Raw genomic sequence first — 22,597 nt, 5'->3', positions numbered from 1 at the left:
AACTCTAGCCCAATGGTTGCCATCAATTTGATTTGAACTGATTTTATAATGAATTGATTTTAGAATGCTGTATTATTTTACTGTTAGCCGCTTTGAGCCCGGCTTCGGCTGGGGAGGGCGGGATATAAATAAATTATTATTATTATTATTATTATTATTATTATTATTATTACTATTATTACTGATCTATGGTAAAAAAGGTAAAGGTAAAGGACCCCTGGACAGTTAAGTCCAGTCAAAGGCGACTATCGGGTGTGGCGCTCATCTTGCTTTCAGGCCAAGGGAGCTGGCATTTGTTCACAGACAGCTTTCCAGGTCATGTGGCCAGCAGGACTAAACCGCTGCTAGTGACGGAAGTCAGAGTGCACAGAAACACCGTTTACCTTTCCGCCGCAGCAGTACCTATTTATCTACTTGCACTGGTATGCTTTTAGGTTGGCAGGAGCTGGTACAGAGCAACAGGAGCTCACCCTGTCGCAGGGATTCGAACCGCTGACCTTCTGATCGGCAAGCCCCAGAGGCTCAGTGGTTTAGACCACAGTGCCACCCATGTCCTGATCTATTGTATGTTATTTTGGCTTGACCTCTGCAATGAGCTTTGGTTGAATTCAAAACAACAGAGTACTGTATTGCGTCTGAGGAATTTCCCCAGTGAAGAACTCACTCAGTTCCAAATATTTAGCTTGGTGCAACTTAAATCTCTCTCTCTCTCTCCCTCTGTCTGTGTGTGTGTGTGTGTGTGTGTGTACCTCTTCCTTCCGTCACTGTTGCTGGTACTACCCTTGTTGGGCAACCTATCGTAGTCATCTTTGTTTCCTGTTGCATTGAAAATATTAATAGAGTCCCTAATTTACTCAAGAGAAGGATGCTAGACATCAAAGGTATTCTTGAAGAGAAGCAGGGGAGCAGCAGTTAGGCAGGGAGTCATCATTTCCTAATAACTTGCTGACGTGCAATCTACCATGGCTGGCAGATAAAGGAGGGTATAAAAAGGGATGGAGAGCGGATGGGCATCAGTTGAGAAAAGGCAGAGGTGTCTGCAACCCACTTATCCGCTCACACCACAACTCACTTGGGAAGAAGAGATTCCTTAAGAAAGCAGAATCATGGACCAAGAGGAATACAGACAGAGAGGTGAGTAAATGGATGAAGTCTTGCTGGAATTCCCACTGGGTTAGAATAGTACTTTATAAACTCAAATGGTGCTTACGTTGCTGTTGTTGATTATGTTTACTGTTGTTGTTGTTTTGTCACATTATTATTATTATTATTATTATTATTATTATTATTATTATTATTTTCATGTGACTTAAGTTGGTTGCGTCCATTAATTTCAGTGGTCTCCTCTTAGCAGAACATTGGATACAATCCATTATTATGATTTCTAGAACATGCTCGGATTTTTATTGTATTTTTGTTTTTACATTGTGCATCATTTTGTGATTTTGACAAAAATGCTATGAAAACATTATCTATCCATTCATCCATCTGCATCTATCTGTCTAATTATACATCCATGCATGCATACATACATACATACATACATGCTATAAAATAAAGAAAGGTGAAACAAAATGTGCTATTCCTAATAAGAAAAAGTGCTCCATTTGGTTGGACTACCAGTACACGACATGCGGTGCAGTGCTGTGGGACGGGTCCACTCAGAAGCAAGTCCCAGTGAGTTCCACAGGGCTTACGGATAAATGTGCAGAGGACTGCAGCCTTGGACTCCAACTCTCATCAGCCCCAGCCAACACTGGTAATGGTCAGGGACAATGGGACCAGAAGTTCAGTAACATCTGGAAGACCACCAGTTCCTCATCCCTCCTTTACAAGGTTATCTCATGTATGTTTCTTTGGAAGCACCACTGCGTTAAACCAATTTAACCCCCCCATTTCATTTTTATTAAGTCTCCAACTATATTTCAGAGCACTTGTCATCATATAACCTTTTTTTTAACGTGCAGTTTCTTCTTGACTTCCCTCACTCCTCCTTTCCTGATATTTGTTTTTTATTCTTTTTTTATCAGCTGTTTTATAACACACATATTTTTATTATCTAAACCCCACTAGCATCAAATCTTTCAGTAATCCACTGCTCATTTTTCAAATCCTGCTTGTGACTTCATATATTGGTGATAATTTGATAGATATTCCATCAGCGATTTCCAATCCTACTTAAACATTTTATTGTTATGTCCTCTTATTAATTTGGCAGTCACTTTCGCCGTTTCAGCATATTCCATCAGTTTCACAAGCCATTCCTCCTTAATTGACAATCCTTTCGTTCAATCAATTTTATTGATAGATAAGGACACGTAAGATTGCAATGCAGTCCTCAGAAGTAAGCTTACACTCTAATAAGCAGGTGTAAGGATTGCAGGCTTAAACCCTCCATGGTTTCATGGCTTCTAGAACAGCATTGTGAGAGCTCTGGCTCCATCAAAAACTGTGAAGTTGACATCAGGCGACATTGAAAGAAATCTCCGTTTGTGGCAATTAATTGGTAGTGGCTGATTCACCCATGCAGGTCATTGTTTTGATACCGTGGTGATGAGCATCTGGGGTGAACTGACCCCGAAATCGATAGGAAAAGCTGTCTCAAGAGTTCACAACTCCTTCTTCTTCCAGGAAAAGAGATGGTGGACTACATTTGCCAGTACCTGACCAGCCTTAGGGAGAGACGGGTGTCTCCTGATGTGCAGCCCGGTTACATGAGAGACCAGCTGCCAGACAGCGCTCCTTTCGAGCCAGAAAGCTGGGACAACATCTTTAAAGACATTGAGAAGATCATCATGCCTGGGGTAAGGACTTCTAGTGAGATGCAACAGCAGGTGTGGCCTGCTTTCATCCCCTACACAAGCCCTTCCTTGAGACCCAATTCTAAGGACCTGTTTGGAAGACTGGCCCTAAAGGAAGGGCAAACGGGGCATCTCTCCCCTTTCATAACAACTTGCATCAAAGCAGCCTCCCATTTTTTGTCACAGGCTCATATAAGTTCAGCACAAACAGTTGGGCCTGGTGAGCATTTAATAATAATAATATTATAATAATTTGTTATTCATACCCTGTCCATCTGGCTGAGCTTCCGCAGCCATTCTGGGCGGCTCCCAATCGAGTGTTAAAAACAATACAGCATTAAATATGAAAAATTTCCCTAAACAGGGCTGCCCTCAGATGTCTTTTAAAAATAGGATAGCTGCTTATTTACTTGATATTGGATGGGGGGGGCCTTCCACAGGGCGGGTGCCACTACCGAGAAGGCCCTCTGCCTGGTTCCCTGTAACCTGACAATGAGGGAACCGCCAGAAGACCCTCGGCGCTGAACGTCAGTGTCCGGGCTGAGTGATGGGGGTGGAGACGCTCCTTCAGGTATACTGGGCTGAGGCCGTTTAGGGCTTTAAAGGTCAGCACCAACACTTTGAATTGTGCTCGGAAACGTACTGGAAGCCAATGCAGATCTCTCAGGACCGGTGTTATATGGTCCCGGTGGCCACTCCCAGTCATCAGTCTAGCTGCTGCATTCTGGATTAATTGCAGTTTCCAGGTCACATTCAAAGGTTGCCCCACGTAGAGCACATTGCAGTAGTCCAAGCAGGAGATCACTAGAGCAGGCACCACTCTGGCGAGACAGTCTTTTAAATGATTGCCTGATTTAATGATAATGTGTTATACATTTGATGTTAGCCGCTCTGAGCCTGGTTTTGGCTGGGGGGGGCAGGGTATAAATCATCATCATCATCATTTGCCCTGGGCCAAGGGTTGCAGGGTGGGGTGCCTTCAGCTGCTGCCGGCTAACGTGGCTGGCAACCCGGCTGCTTCGCCCACCCTCCTGCCCACCTGGTAAGACTCCTCATCTCCTCCCTTTTTAGAGCAAGCTAGGGAGGGAGGAGGTGGAGGACCTCTGAAGCAGCGACAAAAGAAAAAAATAAAATGTGAAGCAGAGGAGATCTAAACTACCAGTTCCAAAGCAGCAGCAAAACCCCCAACAAAAAGTAATTGGGGGTCAGGGAAAGGAGAGGATACCACCACCATTGCCATAAAGAGGAGGAGGCAGAGACTCACAATATGATTCCCCCCAGCCACACACCCCTTAGAGCATGGGTAGGCAAACTAAGGCCCAATCACCTTCTAAATCCGGCGCACAGATCGTCCAGGAATCAGTGTGATTTTACATGAGTAGAATGTGTGCTTTTATTTAAAATGCATCTCTGGGTTATTTGTGGGGCATAGGAATTTGTTCATCCCTCCCCCCAATAGAGTCTGGCCCCCCACAAGGTCTGAGGGACAGTGGACCGGCCCCCTGCTGAAAAAGTTTGCTGACCCCCGCCTTAGAGATTGCCCTGCCTATGTGCTTCCAGCTGCTTTTTCTTGAATGAAGATCTTCATGGGCTGCTGCACTTCTGATGCTACTGGAGTCTCCATACTTTTTATTATATCTTACTGTTCTCAATGAACTGTATGCTGCTCATGTTTACTATTATGGTTACTTTGCTGGTTCGCACTTTTATGAGGTACTTTGGTTTTAAATTTGTATTACAATGTGAGCGTAGGTTCTTTAAACTCCCGGTTTTCAGAGGGACAGGGCTGGAAGTTCTCTAAATGAAGTCTAACCTGGGTTACAAATTTAGCAGAGGTTCTTAAGTAAACGGGGCCTTCTCTGCAGTGGCTCCCCATTTGTGGAATGCTCTCCCCATGGAGATTTGTCTGGCGCTTTCACCTTTAGGTGCCAGGCAAAACATTCCTCTGCTACCAGGCCTTTCACAGGTTGACATCCGATGTCCTTTTAAATAAGTTGTGGGAGGAGGGGTTATTGGTTCTTATATTTACTATGTATTTTGTGGGTTTTATGTAGTGAACCACCCTGAGATCTGTGGATGAAGGGTGGTATACAAATTAAATTATTATTATTATTTTATTTTTATTATTATTATTATTACAGTGGTACCTCAGGTTACATACGCTTCAGGTTACATACGCTTCAGGTTACAGACTCTGCTAACCCAGAAATACTGCTTCAGACTTAGAACTTTGCTTCAGGATGAGAACAGAAATCGTGCGGTGGCGGCGCGGCAGCAGTGGGAGGCCCCATTAGCTAAAGTGGTGCTTCAGGTTAAGAACAGTTTCAGGTTAAGTATGGACCTTTGGAACAAATTAAGTACTTAACCCGAGGTACCACTGTAGTATTATTATTATTATTATTATTATTATTATTAAATAATCTGTCAGACTCTGGCATTTGCAATATGGAGATAATGCTGTCCTACCTTGTAGGGGTTTTTTTGGTAATGTACATGAAGCATTTTGAAGATTTGAAAAGTGTGGTATCAGTGCTCAGTAGTTACTATTTTTGTGATGAAAGATAGCAATAGCTGCAAAATTAACAAATGCATTCTGTATAATGGCAAGGTTGCAGAGTCGATCCCCATATGGGTCAGCTGCATATTCCTGCCGACATATGATAAAAAATGAATATAAACAAGAAGAAAACTGTCCTGTGATGGCTTTCTTCTTTGAAAATATGTATCGCTTCCTCTTTATGGATGGGTTTCCATTTCCTCTTAACGGGCATGTTTCGTTGAGATAAATGATTTTGCTTTAGTGAGACATTTATCTATCAGTCCCACATTCTTCTATTTCCTTTGACATTAATAAAAAAATGCACAGATGCTTCCATCAGATCTGAGATGCACTCGGCGAGGTCTGCAGTCCTCCCCCCTTTGCGGTCTAACAACCTAGGGTAGTTGAAGATCTTGTGCCTTTAATTCCAGAATTCCGGGGTAGACATCTTCCCCTATCACCTGCCAAGCACCGCATTTCCCGCAGGGGAGCAATCTGCATGACAGTGGTGGGTGGAGCCACAGCCCAAAGTGGGCAGGGCCAAAGCCAAAGTGGGTGGAGTTTGCAGAGTAGGTGGGGAGCTTTGAAAGCATCCAAGAGCGACATGGAATTAAGCTGTAGGTTCCACACACATCCTTTTAATTGTGCAGAAGATAGAACATCACTAGAAACAACAGAGAGGGCATTTGCAGGTGTGGCTCTCTGCTTTAGGCCCTCCAAGTGTCCCTATTTTCCAGGGACAGTCCTGGATTTACAGAAGCCGTCCTGGTTTCTGATTTGATCCCGGAATGTCCTCATGTATCATGTATTTCCTGGAAGCTGCCTAGAGTGTCTGGGGCTACCCAGTTAGATGGGCGGGGTAGAAATAGTAAAATGAATAGGATGTTTCTTCAGGATATACCTGAAGGAGTGTCTCCATCCCCACTGTTCAGCGCGGACACTGAGGTCTAGCGCCAAGGGCCTTCTGGTGGTTCCCTCACTGAGAGAGGTGAGGTTATAGGGAACCAGGCAGAGGGCCTTCTCAGTGGTAGCACCCGCCCTGTGGAACGCCCTCCCAGCAGATGTCAAGGAAATAAACAACTATCTGACTTTTAGAAGACATCTGAAGGCAGCCCTGTTTAGGGAAGTTTTTAATGTTTGATGTTTTATATTATTATTATTATTATTATTATTATTCTGTTGGGAGCCACCCAGAGTGTCTGGGGAAACCCAGCCATATTGGTGGGGTAGAAATAAATACTACTACTATTACTACTACTACTACTAATAATAATTTTCATGTGAGAAATGTAGGAGGGCAAGTTAAGGTAACCTTTGCTCCTTTTCACTTGTTTTCTGCAGTAATCAACCCTTTCTCGCCCTCTCATCAGCTTCTCAACTCTTGTTTTTAACCCAGGTTGTCCATTGGCAGAGTCCACACATGCATGCCTACTTTCCGGCTCTCACCTCCTGGCCTTCACTCCTGGGCGACATGCTGGCAGACGCCATTAATTGCTTGGGATTTACCTGGGTAAATGACACCGCTTTTCTTGGGAGTTTTCATGCTGAATTGATTGCTGCTCAACAAAATCATGGTTGTCGACTGCTTAAAGACTTTGTACCTGATTAACCTTTTAAATATACATTTATTATATCAACGTATGTTATGTTTAACTACCTGTGTACATGGCTGGCATTATAATATCATTGCCTCTCTGAGATATTGTTTTCTCTTCAACCAGGCCTTTGGCTGATTGATATTCTACAGCAGTGGTTCCCAATTAGCTAATTACTGAGGACCCCCTATTTATCAAAAGCCAAGTCACGGACCCCCTACTGTTTAAATTTTGGATAACTCTATGGTAGTTACCTCTGCAAAGCAATTTTTTGAACAAAATGTGGAGTAGCTCCTAATAAGCAAAGGATTTTAGGTGTACAGTCGTACCTTGGATCCCAAATGCCTTGGTACTCAGACGTTTTGGCTCCCAAACACCAGAAACATAAAAGCGAGTGTTCCGGTTTGTGAACGTTCTTTGGAACCCAAATGTCCGATGGCGCTTCCCCGGCTTCTGATTGGCTGCATGAGCTTCTTGCAGCCAATCAGAAGCCACACTTTGGTTTCCAAAGTCGAATAGACTTCCGGAATGGATTCTGTTTGACTTGCAAGGTACGACACTAGGGCTAAGCGATATCTGGTTTTCTACATCGTGATATATCAGCAGTGAAATACCGCGAATTGGAGATCAGGTGTGGGGATGAGGGAAGGAGCAGCTGCAGAGATCAGATGGGTGGGGGAAGGAGAGGAAGCGAAGTCACTGCCACCACATGGTTTGAATGGGAAGGGATGGGGATGGGGGGGGTGCTTCAAGCCACTGTCAGTGGGGGCAGCCAGCGAAAATGCATGTCCACTGTGGCTTCTTCTTCTTTCCTGCTGACTGAGCAAAGTTGTTCCACCTCGGGGCCAGGGGAAGGTAGCGATCAGCTGTCCTGGTCTCCCTCAGTGCGAGGGAAGGCAGCTCAGATCAGCAGTGTTATTGGCTGAGACCATTGTGCAACATCGGCAAAAGGGATGCGGGTGGCGTCGTGGGTGGCACTGTCCCTTTTGGGCTTGCTGATCAGAAGGTCGGCAGTTTGAATCCCCGCGACAGGGTGAGCTCCCGTTGTTCTGTCCCAGGTCCTGCCAACCTAGCAGTTCAAAAGCATGTAGATAAATAGGTACCACTGTGGCGGGAAGGTAAATGGTGTTTCCGTGCGCTCTGGCTCCCGTCACGGTGTCTCGTTGCGCCAGAAGCAGTTTACTTTAGTCGTGCTGGCCACATGACCTGGGAAAGCTGTCTGCGGACAAACGCCGGCTCCCTCAGCCTGTAAAGCGAGATGAACGCTGCAACCCCAAAGTCATCTGTGACTGGACTTAGCTGTCAGGGGTCCTTTACCTTTACCTTTTTATCCTGCATTTTATTCTGTGAACCGCCCTGAGATCTTATTATGAAGGAAGGTATATAAATCTAAATAATAATAATAATAATAATAATAATAATAATAATAATATATTGTGGGAGTTGGATATTGAAAGAAAAGTTTGTGCTGCGGTGTTAAAAAATTATTTCTCAACATGACCCTGCTCAAAATCAATCATTTCAGTTCCATTTTTGTTACCCCCATTCCTTATCCCTAAATCACCTCTAGGTAAAGTCATATTAAATTAATTTATTTCCCCAAATTACTATCCTCCGCAACCCAGGCCATCCCTCTAATACAAGTCCTCCCAAATTCATTACCTTTGCAGAAGCAGTTTGGGAAAAAGATTCAGGGTCAGTTCCTACCTGGGCTGAATACAAGTAGCATTTCTGCCACTCACTGGCAGCCCCCCCTCAATTAAAGCCAGCCTTCAGTGATACCTGTTACTTATGGGGAATCTTATTAAAAACATATTATTATTATTTTTAAAGCGCTTATTTGCTTAGGCAAAACAGCTTCTTACAGATTTACTCTACCATACTAGTACATGATGTTAACACTAGAGGGAAGTCATGCAAAGTGTTTTAACAGAATACTTCTGTAAGATAGGGTTGGGGAAGAAATCCAGTAGTTTTCATTTTAACGCAATCTTATCTAGTTTGCTCTGATATGCAAACTGAAAGGCCTGCGATGCTTTTTTTAAATTATTGAGTTATATTGCAAATACATACAAATCAAAACTTTTAAACGTGAAAGGAAGAAAAAAGATTTTAAAAGGTTACAAAGAACAAAAGAAGAAAAGAAAAAGAATAGAAAGAAGAAAAGCAGAAATCTAAATAAATTACATAAACTAATACAATTAAATCTTAAAGAAGATAAGAAAAAATCATAGATGTATGTTTTAAAATTTGCACTTCTCCAAATGTGACAACGCAATTTTCCAGCTAAACAAAACACATACAAAATCACAAATATGCAAAAAAAAACACCCCACAACCCATCTTGTTAAGGGAAATTGCTTTGCAGAAATATGCATGTGAGGAAAACTTGCATACAAAGATGTGCATGCCAGGAGCATTTGCATTAAAATGATGATGATGATGATGATGAGTTTTCACAGGGATTTCAAACAAGCCACAAGCTGCTGTGGGAATGTTAAGGGCTGAACTTAAGAGTGGAAAAAATGAGAAGCTGAAACTGAGAGATTCAAGTATCCCTACTCACAAGTAGGCTGCAGGTTTAGCAGCTTCCCTTTCCCTACACAAAGCATATTCGTTCATCGGTAGGCTTTGACCCAGTAAAAAGAGATCCTTTTTCTCATCCTGTATCTCTTTCACACTTGCAGGCATCTAGCCCAGCTTGCACGGAACTGGAAATGAACGTGATGGACTGGTTGGCTCAAATGTTAGGTCTCCCAAATTTCTTCTTGCATCATCATCCAGACAGCAGGGGCGGAGGTATCCTGCAGGTAAGTAGCTCAGGAGGGGTGTGTGTTTTCCTTGGTTTTATTTAGTCTGAACATGCTCAGAACTTCTAGTGCAAGAGATGGGGAGCCTGAGGAACCCCAAAACTCCCATCAGCCACATCTAGCATGACCAATGGTCAGTGATGATGCGAGTTCATCAACATCTGGAGGGCCACCATTTCCCTACTCTCTTTTTTTTTAAGCCTACGGCATCCAGTATTCCTCAGTGGTCTCCCATCCAAGTACTAACCAGGCCTGACCCTGCTTAGCTTCTGAGATCAGACAAGATTGAGCATGTTAAGGGTAGTATGTGTCAGGAGCTCGGCCTATCCTCAAGTAGGACCCTGGCAGAGGCACATGCCCAACTGGCATGTTCTCTCCCTCCTGATCGTTCGGGAGCTTCAAAAGCTTTCTTGAGCCTGAACACCACAGCGACTGATGCCAACCAACACCGGCACACTTAGGGATCCGCAGAGTTTGCGCAACTTGCGTAACAGAGCTCAGCAACTCAGCATTTTGGCTAATCTACTTTATTTACATATAAACACACCCGGAGCACTGCAACATGGCTCCTCTCTCTAGCATCAGATAGCAAAGAGAATGAACAAAGGACAATAGTCCCACTTCACCCAACACAGTAACACAAACATCCTGTCTCCGTCACTTCCTACTTTGTGGAGTCAAAACATACACCATCATGTGAAAGACAACAATCCCATGACTGCAACCATGGAGCAGGAATTCTAACAGCATGGCCATAGACATCATTTCCCTATTCTTGTTCTACTGTCTTGTCTGGACATGTCAAAATTGATTTACATCCTTCTACTGGGGAATAGTTTGCGACACGCCTCAAACAAGAAGCATTATCATATATTTATTTGGTTTTTCAGATTAAAGTTTTACAGTCACATATCCAACATACAACATAGAAACAAGATTCTAAAGAATCTCTTGGGCTTCCCTCCTCCTCTTTGTGGATCCTATTGTTAGTCATTTCCTCCTGCATCTTTTATAATAATCCAAATCTTTTACCTCTCCACTGTGTCCAAAATTCACCATTAAACTACAACTGTTATTCCAATCCTACTAATGGTTTTAGCTGTTTACAATCGTTTTTAAGATAAATTATAAATTTCCCCCATTCCTTATTCAAATTTTGGTCTCCCTGATTTCTGATTCTCCTGGTCATTTTAGCCATTTCAGCATAATCAATCAACTTGATCTGCCATTCTTCTCTGGTAGGGACTTTATCTTCTTTCCATCTCTGGACCAACAACATCCGCACAGCCGTGGTCGCATACATAAATAATCTTTTCTAAAAAGAAGCATGATTATAATTGAGAGAGATTAATATCATTTCTTAGAGCAAACAGTAGGTGTCACCATTGGCCTATGATGAAATGATTCATAGATTGCAACATGCAGTGGGGACAAAATGAATTAGCAGTTTGTAGATTAAAACAGCAAGGTACAGTTTTCTAGCGGAAGGAGCCCGTAGTTCAGAGACACAGCACAAGCTCTGCGTGTGTAAAGTCACAGGTTCAATCCCTGATAATTTCCAGTTAAAAAAAGGAGATGGCTAGGATGTAGATGCCAAGAAAAACCTCAGCCAGCTGCTATTCAGAAAGCTTTAGCTGAGCTAAATAGCCTGACCTGTATCACTTCCAGACAGAGGCGAACCTAGGCTTCCCTGGCACCTAGGGCCAGATTTAGGTTGGATGAGACCCTAAGCTACTGAAGGTAATGGGGCCCCAGCTGTCCTTTGTCAACAGCAAATTGTCGCTGTTTCTTGTGTTGAATATATGCTGTATGGTAATTTATGGACCTAATAGGTATCTAAAGCCATTTGCACTTGTTGCCATGCAACCAGTCCATGCGGAATACATAGAAATGAGCAAACCAGTGATATTTTAGGGAGCAGGCTAACAGGCCGGGCCCATTACTTACATCATAGGAGCCTACACAACACAAAACACTGTTGCTGTATGTAGATAAAGGTAAAGGGATCCCTGACCATTAGTTCCAGTCGTGGCCGAGTCTGGGGTTGTGGCGCTCATTTCACTTTATTGGCCGAGGGAGCCCGTGTACAACTTCCGGGTCATGTGGCCAGCATGACTAAGCCGCTTCTGGCGAACCAGAGCAGCGCACGGAAACGCCGTTTGCCTTCCCGCCGGAGCGGTACCTATTTCTCTACTTGCACTTTGACGTGCTTTCGAACTGCTAGGTTGGCAGGAGCAGGGACCGAGCAACGGGAGCTCACCCCGTCGCGGGGATTCAAACCGCCGACCTTCTGATCGGCAAGTCCAAGGCTCTGTGGTTTAACCCACAGCGCCACCCGCGTCCCAGTTGCTGCATGTAGGTTTTATTTTATTTGTTTTTTATCTTATATTTTGGAAATGTACATCCAGGTTTTTTTCCTTTAATTTTTTTTGGGGCCCCCAAGAGAGTGTGGCCTAAGCTATAGCTTGTTTAGCTTATATGTAAATCCGGCACTGCTTGCACCCTTGGCAAGGAACTCTGCTGAAGCACCTAGAGGAGCCTCTATGCTTCACCCAGCCACCCAGATCAGAGGAGGAGTGGCCCAGGGAGCATGAAAGGGGGGGCCTTCTAGCCTCCAACATTTCTCTGGTGAAAATAGGGATGTCCTATTCAATAATAACTGGACAGGCGATAAATGATCTGCTTTGGCCTCTGGCCCCAGTTGCCATTGCCATGTGGCCTGGGAAGGCTACCCAGAAGTCAACGTGACCCTCAGGCTGAAAAAGGTTCCCCACCTCTGAAGTCAAACAATTATTATTCAACACTTTTGCAGTGTTGAATATGCAGTGTTGAATATTTGATGCAGTTTCCATCGAAACCTGAGTTAACGGGGCGAAGGTGCCAAATCCACTTTAATTGCGTAGACTGAATATACCAGTTTGTGACTGAATCGCACTCATAAAATAGTGACAGTCTAGAAGGGACCTGGGTATTTAAGAGAGCTTCCTATATACCTGTGTGTGTTTGTGATATAGGTTGCTGTTAATAATAAGGAGAGTTTGTTTCTTTCCGCAGAGCACAGTTAGTGAATCAACCTTGGTTGCTCTGTTGGCTGCAAGGAAGAATAAAATTCTGGAAATGAAGGAGTCTGAGCCAGGTGCAGACGATTCTGTTCTGAACTCTCGTCTCATTGCTTATGCCTCAGATCAGGTAAATGAGAGTGTGTGTCTGCATGTATATGAGTTAGGCCCCACCTGGACTATACATTTAAAACAGTATCGTACTGCTTTAAACAGTCATGGTTTCCTCCCAAACATCCTGGGAACTGTAGTTTGTTAAGGGTGGTGAGAGTTGTTGACCCCAGTTCTAGGCACCACAGGTTAAGAAGGATACAGTGGTACCTCGGGTTAAGTACTTAATTCGTTCTGGAGGTCCGTTCTTAACCTGAAACTGTTCTTAACCTGAGATACCACTTTAGCTAATGGTGCCTCCCGCCACCGCTGCACAATTTCTGTTCTCATCCTGAAGCAAAGTTCTTAACCTGAGGTACTATTTCTGGGTTAGCGGAGTCTGTAACCTGAAGCGTATGTAACCTGAAGCGTATGTAACCTGAGGTACCACTGTATTGGTAATAAGTGCAGAAGACGACCAAAATGATAAATGGTCTGGAAACCAAGCCTTATGAGGAATGGTTGAAGGAGTTGGGTTTAATTAGCCTGGATAAAAGGAAACTTTTATGTTATGATAGCCACCTTCAAAGATCTACAGGGCTGCTGCACAGAAGATGGAGCAAAATTGTTTTCTGCTACTCCAGAGGGTAGGACTCGAAGCAGTAGGCACTCATTCTGATTTGTTTGCAATGAGGTTAAATTACCTTTCATCCATGCCTTAACTCACATGTTCCTCATCATTAAAAAGTCTGATCTGTTGGGGAAGTGGGTTTGTTGTGCATGACTTCCCGATCAACTCTGATCGTGCAACATGAATTTAGCTGTTTGGATGCCACTCAAAATTATCAACAGTCTGGAAGTGCCCCATGAAGGCCTGCATGTGTAGGGGTGTCAGTTTTGGAAAAAGAAGGATGCATAAAGGTAAAAGTAAAGGACCCCTGATTGTTAAGTTGAGTCGTGAACGACTCGGGGTTGAGGTGCTCATCTCGCTCTATAGGCCGAGGGAGCCAACGTTTGTCCGCAGACAGTTTTTCCAGGTCATGTGGCCAGCATAACTAAGCAGTGCACGGAAACGCCATTTACCTTCCTGCCGGGGTGGTACCTGTTTATCTACTTGCACTTTTTGGCGTGCTTTCGAACTGCTAGGTTGGCAGGAGCTGGGACTGAACAACACCTATCCTTTAAGATATATGGGCTGAATATATGCACCAAGGACAAATCTGCTCAGGCCTTCAGCCAAACTTAATTGTAATTGTATTGACTAAATCTTGTTGTAGTATGGGCTCCTCTTGACCAACATTACCAGCACTTGAGTCCCTGGAATCTCCTTGCTTGTCTTCTCAGGCTCACTCCTCAGTAGAAAAGGCGGGTTTAATTTCCCTCGTGAAGATGAGATTTCTTCCTGTGGATGAAAATTTTTCCTTGAGAGGAGAAACCTTGAAAAAAGCCATTGAAGAAGACAGAAGCCGTGGCCTGGTGCCCATCTTTGTAAGTTTTGTTCTCTATATACTTGGAAGGCTACTGGCCTTGATGGTTCTCCTCTACTTCCTTGGTTGAAGTATTGCTTCTAAGTGCCAGTTTCTGGAAAGGAGAGTGCTCTTGTGCTTGGTTTCTGCATGAGGTTTTCCCAGAGGCATCTGGAAATAAGATATTGGACCAGAATAAGATACTGGACCAGATAGACAGACAGACAGACAGACAGACAGACAGACAGAACAGCAACTTCTTTAAGGAGCATAAAACTATGGTTGAAGAAAGACAGGTGACACTTGCTTTTCAGAGCTGAAGGTTGTGGAAGCCCTGACGTTGTTTAGAACATGTCCAGCCATTCTTTCCATCTCTGGTTAAAACAAGTTGTGCAGGCTTTTCTAACACTTGCAAAACCTGTTTTCTCAGCAGCTGCCATGGGTCACCCCATGAGCAATGACGTCTCTCCCGTATTGCCTTCAACTCCCTGAAAACTGATGGCTGACTTATCTGCGTCCTGCGAGCGGACATTTTGTTAACCAATAAATTCGTGTCTCTGGTTGTTTTTGGATGTTCTGCTATGCTTTCTTGACAACGCCCTGTTTTTGTCTAGGTTTGTGCAACTCTCGGAACAACTGGAGTCTGTGCTTTTGACAGCCTTTCAGAGCTGGGACCCGTTTGTAAGTAGTCTCAATACTTCTCAAAAGGGACCGTTATACCAAGTCTTAGATGGTGACCAACCCTTTCCCCAAGCAAATCTCTGACTCTAGATTTTATGGCAACGCAACAGCTTACGCAAGTGTCAGCTATTGCACAGAAACCAACTGTTGCGCAGGAATCAACTGTTGCGCAACAAGCTTCCACTAGTGCGATTGTTGCATTAGATCTCGTTGTTGTGCAGCCTTTAAATTCGGTCATCTGCCAGTGCAAGGGCAGACAGAGAACATTCAGTACATCTCTATACCTTCTCAAACATCACCTTCAATTACTCTTTAGGTTCTAAAGAGGGACTCTGGCTTCATGTCGATGCTGCCTATGCTGGGACAGCGTTTCTCTGCCCAGAATTCAGAACATTTTTGACTGGAATAGAATACGCAGATTCTTTTACCTTCAACCCTTCCAAATGGATGATGGTTCACTTTGACTGCACAGCGTTCTGGTGAGTGTGAGGCTCAAAGCTTGCACACACGTGAAATTCTAAGTCTCTCAATTGCCCCCAATGACCAATTATTTCCCCCGGTCCCCATTTGTATAGGATCAAGGATAAAAACAAGCTGCAGCAAACCTTCAGTGTTAATCCCATCTACCTCAGACATCCCAACACGGGGTCAGCCACGGACTTCATGGTGAGTAAACTGAATGCAAAAGGAGGCTGTTGTAGACCAGACACCAGATTTCTGTGTTTGTTTTCAAAATAGCAGTAGGGGGGCTGATTCTCTCCTCCTTTGTCTTTTCTCCCATGAGAAATCCCCCAAATTATTTACCTCCTTAGGCAAAACATACATCATCACCATCATTAGTAGTTCTTACGTATTAGTCTTCTTCTTCTTTGGTGATCCCTCTTAGCCGAGTAAGATTGTCTTCCATGAACACAGTCTTAACTATAAATCCATAAGTGGCTGTGGAAGCCAATTCTGGATCCACACATCCTTCCATAGTAGGAACATAGGGTTCCAGGCGGGAGTTGATCATGGTGAGAGTTTGCCAAACGTGCCTCCTTCTTAGCATGTTTCTCCCTTTCGTCCTGAGTTTGAGCATCTTCAAAGTCCATGACACCTTTGGTAATGGCTGTTCTCCAACTGGAGCGCTCGCAGGCCAGTGTTTCCCAGTTGTCAGTGTTTATACTCCTTTTTTTGTTGTTGTTGCCTTGAGAGAGTCTTTAAACCTCTTTTGTTGACCCCCAGCATTACGCTTTCCATTTTTAAGTTCAGAATAGAGTAGTTGCTTTGGAAGACATATTAGTCTCACATTAGTCTCATATATGTCACATATTAGTATGTGACATATGACTCCCATCAAATTATCCTGGGAATTGTCATTTGTTGAGGGTGCTGAGGGTGGGTGGTGTGGGTTAAACCACAGAGCCTAGGGCTTGCCGATCAGAAGGTCGGCGATTTGAATCCCCGTCACGGGGTGAGCTCCCATTGCTCAGTCCCTGCTCCTGCCAACCTAGCAGTTTGAAAGCACGTCAAAGTGCAAGTAGATAAATAGGTACCACTCAGGCGGGAAGGTAAACGGCGTTTCCATGCGCTGCTCTGGTTCACCAGAAGTGGCTTAGTCATGCTGGCCACATGACCCGGAAGCTGTACGCCGGCTCCCTCGGCCAATAAAGCAAGATAAGGACCGCAACCCCAGAGTCGTCCACGACTGGACCTAATGGTCAGGGGTCCCTTTACCTTTACCTAAGGTTGCTGAGAGTTGTTAGGAGACCCTTATTCCCCTCAGAGAGTTGTACTCTTGGGAAGATGTATTGATTGTTGAACTGCTCTGAGCACTGCACCTCTGGGAGGGGAATAGGGGGTCTCCTAACAAAAACCTTTAATAAACCACAGTTCCTAGATTCTTCTTTTGGGATGGAGAAGCCACGACTGTTTAAAATGGTATCCTAGTGCTTGAAATGTATAGTGCATATGTGAACTTGGTTTCTGAAACAAGATGGACTGGGCTCAAATGTGTTTGGAGGGCATGCCCTGTGGCTAGGAAGGCCTTTGCCCTAATACAACTAGTGGTGAATTCTCCAGTTATTCAGTCATGAGGGGGATATTTACTTATTTGCCTGATTTAGGATTTGCCGATCAGAAGGTCGGCGGTTCGAATCCCCGCAACAGGGTGAGCTCCTGTTGCTCGGTCCCTACTCCTGCCAACCTAGCAGTTCGAAAGCACGTCAAAGTGCAAGTAGATAAATAGGGACCGCTCTGGCGGGAAGGTAAACGGCGTTTCCGTGCGCTGCTCTGGTTCGCCAGAAGCGGCTTCGTCATGCTGGCCACATGACCCGGAAGCTGTCTGCAGACAAACGCCGGCTCCCTCGGCCAATAAAGCGAGATGAGCGCCGCAACCCCAGAGTCGGCCACGACTGGACCTAATGGTCAGGGGTCCCTTTACCTTTACCTTATAAAAAAATGTACACCACCCTTCATCTGTAGATCTCAGAAGGAGGCACCACTTTTTATTCGTTCTTTGTTTACCAGGGGGATACTAGGAGAGATTCCTGCGCCCGGTCTCTGTTTAATTCTAACTCAAATGAGGCCTTGTGTGCATCTGGTCTCTGTTTGGATGCACACAAAATGCAGACCGTGGCTGATGGGAACTATAGTCCAAAACAGCTGGAGGGCAACAGGTTTGGGAAGGCTGCAGGAGTGTATTATTGGAAAAGCAGACAGATGCATGAGCTTTCTCTGCTGCCGAGGTACAGTCGCTCCCCATCAATAAGTAGAATGAGATCCCAGATATGTGGCTTTCGTGCCCTTGGCAGCTTTCGACATCCAACCCTTCTCCACCTTTTTCTCCTGGCTGAGCTCTGACTGTTGTTTGATTTACAGCACTGGCAAATCCCACTGAGCCGAAGGTTTCGTTCTCTGAAGCTCTGGTTTGTGATCCGCTCGTTTGGTGTGAAGAAGCTTCAAGACCACGTCAGACATGTAGGTGAACTGGAGGTGTAAATGTGTGACTGGGCAAGGGCGAATCTGTCAATTTTGGTTCCTAATTTCCCCCACTCTTAAGTGCAGTTCTAATGAAAATCCATTGCGTGTCGAGACGCCACAGCCACTCCCTCGTTGGAAATAACTCACACAAGGACACGGATATTATGTTTATGCTATTGGGCAAATTTTGGCCACAACTTTATTGAATTACAGAATGTGAGCGGTATTGGCTTAGGCATTGAATGGACCTGACTATATCTGACTCCTGCCCATTGTGCAGGAAGTCCAGTAAGGGTAAACCACCGGTAGGGGGAGCCCCATCGATGCGAACCAACTCAAGCTCCCCCTGGTGTTCCCATCGGGGTCGTGTCAAGGCCCTAGCCCCCCAGCCGGGCTTCAGACTAGATCAACACCCCCGGGTTCCCTTAATGGAATACCCTTAAGCATGGAGGGGCAGGTGATGGTCACACCTCCCCTCCCCCACACAAGGTCAAACAATGCATAGCCGCCACAAGAGCCCAAAGGCTCGCCGCCGATTGGCTGGCTGGGCTCTGACGTGGCCGGGATCCCCCAGGCAACGGGGGACAAAGTCCCCCGCCCCCCGGTGGGGAGTGGGTGATCACGCGGTCCACTGCAACTCCTCCCCACTGGGAAGTGGAGCTGGCAGTTTTGTATGAATTTCTCCTAACAATATATCCAGCTGGGATAGCTCAGTTGGTAGAACATGAGACTCTTAATCTCAAGGTTGTAGGTTCGAGCCCCACATTGGGCAAAAGATTCCTGCGTTGCAGGGGGTTGGACTAGATGACCCTTGTGATCCCTTCCAGCTCTACAACTCTATGATTCTATAGACATCTTTGTTGGCAATTTTGTGTAATATGCAGAACTTTGGCTAATGAGTCGGATAGGAAAGCTTGCTAGCCAGCAGCCAGGCACAGTTTTTAAGTGCCAATGGTGAGTAGGTACCTCAAAGTTTCTCCAGCCTTTCTGTATGTTAAAATGTTAATTACTTAAAGCTTTGAGGGTGGTCAGGGATGTCTCATTGGTTCTGGGCAAGATTATGTTTTCATTTTAATTCTGCATCCTATGACTTTTGCACTGCTCTTGGAAATGATAATTGCTTATGCTAAAATAAGAGGACAAAATGGTGATCTTTTTTATAGAAGGATGGAGGCCGTTGGTGGATTATACCTATCAAACTATAATTCTCATATGAAATCACGCGCAGGATTTGAGATAGGAGCAATGGAAGAATGTAGAAAATGGATTTTGCGGGCTTAAAAAATAAATGAAGATGCGTGTTAATGCAGATATTAAGGGGGAATTTAAAAAATCAAGGAAGGAGGGGCAGGAAGTCAAGAAGAAAATGTGTAAAAAAATAAACAAACCAATACCTAAGTTTGGAGTTATGTAATAATTTGGAAGATTTAATCAAAATCATTGTAAAACAATAATTGCTTATGCTTTTTTTTGGAAACTGTAGGGCACTGAGATGGCCAAATATTTTGAGTCACTGGTTAGAAGTGATCCCCTGTTTGAAATCCCTGCTAAGAGACACCTTGGACTGGTTGTGTTTCGTTTGAAGGTAAGAGCAAAAGTTCCCCCTCTAGAGTTTAAAACAACCCACTTCACCCCCCAAAAAACAGCTATGAAGAAGGAGCGTAGGAGAGAATGAATCACTGTGAGCATCTCTAGCATACATCAGATCTCCAATGAAAGGCTGAAGGGGGGTGGAATATAGCCAGGCCATTAACAGGGCTGCTTCATGTCCCTCAGTGCAGATACAGTCTAAGTTACTGGCTCTTTCCACATCCTAGTTGCTATGGGTGAGGGAGAAAAATCCGCTAATTTATCCACTTCAAGTATAACTTTATAAACTTCTGTCATGCATCCACACCATCCACCAAGTCATCTTTTAATAGGAAAAAGCATAATTTAAGATCACAGACCTGACTTCACTGGTGTTGGTCCAGATTCCTGGGTTAATCAAAATCTATGATGGGAATTGGTGCATTCAGTTGCATGGCCTCTCTCTTTGGTGCTGACCTTTAAAGCCCTCAATGGCCTCGGCCCAGTATACCTGAAGGAGCATCTCCACCACCATCGTCCAGCCCGGACACTGAGGTCCAGCACCAAGGACCTTCTGGCGGTTCCCTCCCTGCGAGAAGTGAGGTCACAGGGAACCAGGCAGAGGGCCTTCTCGGTGGTGGCACCCGCCCTGTGGAACACCCTCCCATCAGATGTCTATGAAATAAACAACTATTTGTCTTTTAGAAGACATCTGAAGGCAGCCCTGTTTGGGGAAGTTTTTAATGGTTGATGGCTGATTGTGTTTTTAATATTCTGTTAGGAGCTGCCCAGAGTGGCTGGGGAAACCCAGCCAGTTGGGCAGGGCATAAATAATAAATTATTATTATATTATTATTACTTTGAAAACAATTTGTACGTGGATTATCACAATATCTTTTGAAAACAGGGCCCTAACTGGATGACAGAAAAGGTCTTAAAAGATCTGAACAAATCGGGAAAGCTCTTTGTTATTCCGGCAACGGTTCACGACAAGTTCATCATTCGGTTCACTGTGACGTCTCAGTTTACAACCCGAGAAGACATCCGACGAGACTGGGCCCTCATCCAACAGGCTGCGGTGCAAGTCTTAAACATGCATCATACGCCCAAACCTGTCGCCATCTCAGAGGAAGGGGTCCAAGTTCCCAACGTGATAACCAGCCCCATTTCAAAATCAATAGGTGCTGCTCCCTTTTTTGACTTAGAGGAAGAAGAAAGCAAAAGGTCCCCATGTAAAATAACTGTGCAGCCTCGAAGAGGCTCTCTAAGCCCTTCTCCGTGGTCTTTCGGGGAAAATGTCGCCGTGCCTGAGGATCCTCATTCGGACGACTGCTTCACAGAAGGCAGCCTGAGCCCCACCAACCACAAAGTGCCCTCGTTCTCTGTTCAAAGCAAGAAGAAGACAGCTCGCTCTCTCAGTGTGCCAACAGCTGGCTTTTGGGAAGCGAGCCACCCAAAGGCCATGGGCTTGGAGGTCCCCGGAAAGAGAGGATCTTGCACCAGCGAGAAACTCCTTTCCCAATTGCCCAGAGAGATACTGATGCTCAAGAAAAGCGCCCTGAAGAAACACCTGAAATTTTACAGCGTGCCCAGTTTTCCGGAATGCACGATTCAGTGTGGGCTCCAGCTGCCGTGCTGCCCTCTACAGGCCACCGTGTAGTCAGTCCTCCACCCTCAACGGCTGTCCCCCTGCTCTCCTCGAGGCAGCGAGAACCAAAGCCTGCTTATTCTCATGCAACGCAATAATCTATGACCCTCTCTAATAATATATAAAATAATTATATTAGTTACAGAAGACTCTGTGCTATTTTTTTTAAAGCCTCTATATTTAATAAGTTTAAAAGAGAAATAAAACTATTTAGCATTGTGCCTGGCGTTTCATGTTTCATTGCAGATTCTCTGCTTCCATATGGAGTTTTTGCATTGTGGGTTGGTAAGCTATCATACAAAAGGGGGTCAGCAACTAGAGGCCATTAGTTCAAAACTGGCCCCTTGAGATTTGGTGTTTTGTTTTTTTGTACAATCTTTTTTATTCAGTTTTACACTATGCATTTAAATTCAAACATTAGACATCAGGATCAGCATTTAGGATTTCCTGAATTTCCTGAATCCCTTCCACCCTTCCATGGTTTCCATATTCAACCTTTTTCGACTGCATCACATATTTTCTCTATTTTTCTTAAATAATCCATTTTTACCTTAGTTTTTAGCACTTTACAAACGTTACTCAAATGCTGCCAAAGTTTTCAGTTGTTTACAGTGTCAACAGATGTCATTTTCCTCATGGTATTTTCAGGCCAGGAAATGCTGAATATGTAGGATTTCTGTCTTTTTGATGCACAAAAACCTTTGCTAGGATGAAAAGTTGTCAACTGTCCTCAGCCTTTTTTAGTTTCAGAAGAAGGAATAGCACCAACAAATGTTGCAACAAGAAATGCTGTCAAGGAAACCATGTTCTTCTTTCTGTTGGAAAAACACCACAAACCAACAGCCAGAAATAAGTTATACTTGAAACTCGTGGGATCTGTTTTGCAAAATGGTAATTTGTGGAGCAAATATTTTACACATGTTAGTACATCGCTGCTGAGTTAGGCACAGCTACTTTATAGAGCAAGGATATCCTGAAATGTGGGGACATTGTCCCAATGATTGGGCAATCTAGAAAAGGGTTGAATAGGTCAAGGTGGTCTGAAGGTTAATTCACTTCCTCCAGGACCATTTTGGTTTCCAGCTATAATGGAGACGTTCATTCAGTACTGAAATATACTCAGAGTCGAGAGTGGATTTCATGCTCTTTATTCAGCTCATAGTGGTGAGGAGGAATGAAAGTCCCCTCAAAGTATCTGCTTTATATACATTATTTACACAATGGGCTGCACGTGATTGGCTAATTCCGGAATTCTCCTGTAGGCCAATCGGGTTGTGGATTCACTTCCATCTGGAGCTGGATTGGGTGGCTCCTGCAGACCAATCATCCTATTGTTCTGGGACCAATCAGACTGCTGCATTTTGGATCCTATTCAACT

At 44.4% G+C, this 22,597-nt stretch overlaps 1 protein-coding gene and 1 long non-coding RNA gene across 2 annotated transcripts in view; one reads left to right on the top strand and one right to left on the bottom strand.

The window, feature by feature from the left end:
- The window catches only part of LOC308462757, a 226,437-nt gene that overhangs the window by 47,069 nt on the left and 156,771 nt on the right, over positions 1-22,597 (bottom strand). The gene's annotated exons all lie outside the window — the stretch shown is intronic.
- On the top strand, positions 891-21,440 carry HDC (histidine decarboxylase). Its single transcript, XM_080980375.1, has 12 exons — positions 891-1,134; positions 2,632-2,804; positions 6,737-6,850; positions 9,623-9,745; positions 12,800-12,934; positions 14,239-14,382; positions 14,975-15,041; positions 15,358-15,520; positions 15,617-15,707; positions 17,901-17,999; positions 19,486-19,587; positions 20,479-21,440. The coding sequence occupies exons 1-12, from the start codon at positions 1,107-1,109 to the stop codon at positions 21,229-21,231; spliced, it is 1,992 nt and encodes a 663-aa protein (XP_080836501.1). The 5' UTR covers positions 891-1,106; the 3' UTR covers positions 21,232-21,440.

This window comes from Podarcis pityusensis, assembly GCF_964106645.2.
Source record: "Podarcis pityusensis genome assembly, chromosome: 14".
Taxonomy (NCBI): domain Eukaryota; kingdom Metazoa; phylum Chordata; class Lepidosauria; order Squamata; family Lacertidae; genus Podarcis; species Podarcis pityusensis.
This window is presented reverse-complemented; position numbering and strand designations above follow the sequence as displayed.

Coding starts and splice junctions, on each gene's coding strand:
- HDC (XM_080980375.1), top strand. CDS start 1,107: ATGGACCAAGAGGAATACAGACAGAGAG. Junction 15,042..15,357: donor TTCAGAGCTGGGACCCGTTT/GTAAGTAGTCTC, acceptor ATTACTCTTTAG/GTTCTAAAGAGGGACTCTGG. Junction 19,588..20,478: donor TGGTTGTGTTTCGTTTGAAG/GTAAGAGCAAAA, acceptor TTTTGAAAACAG/GGCCCTAACTGGATGACAGA.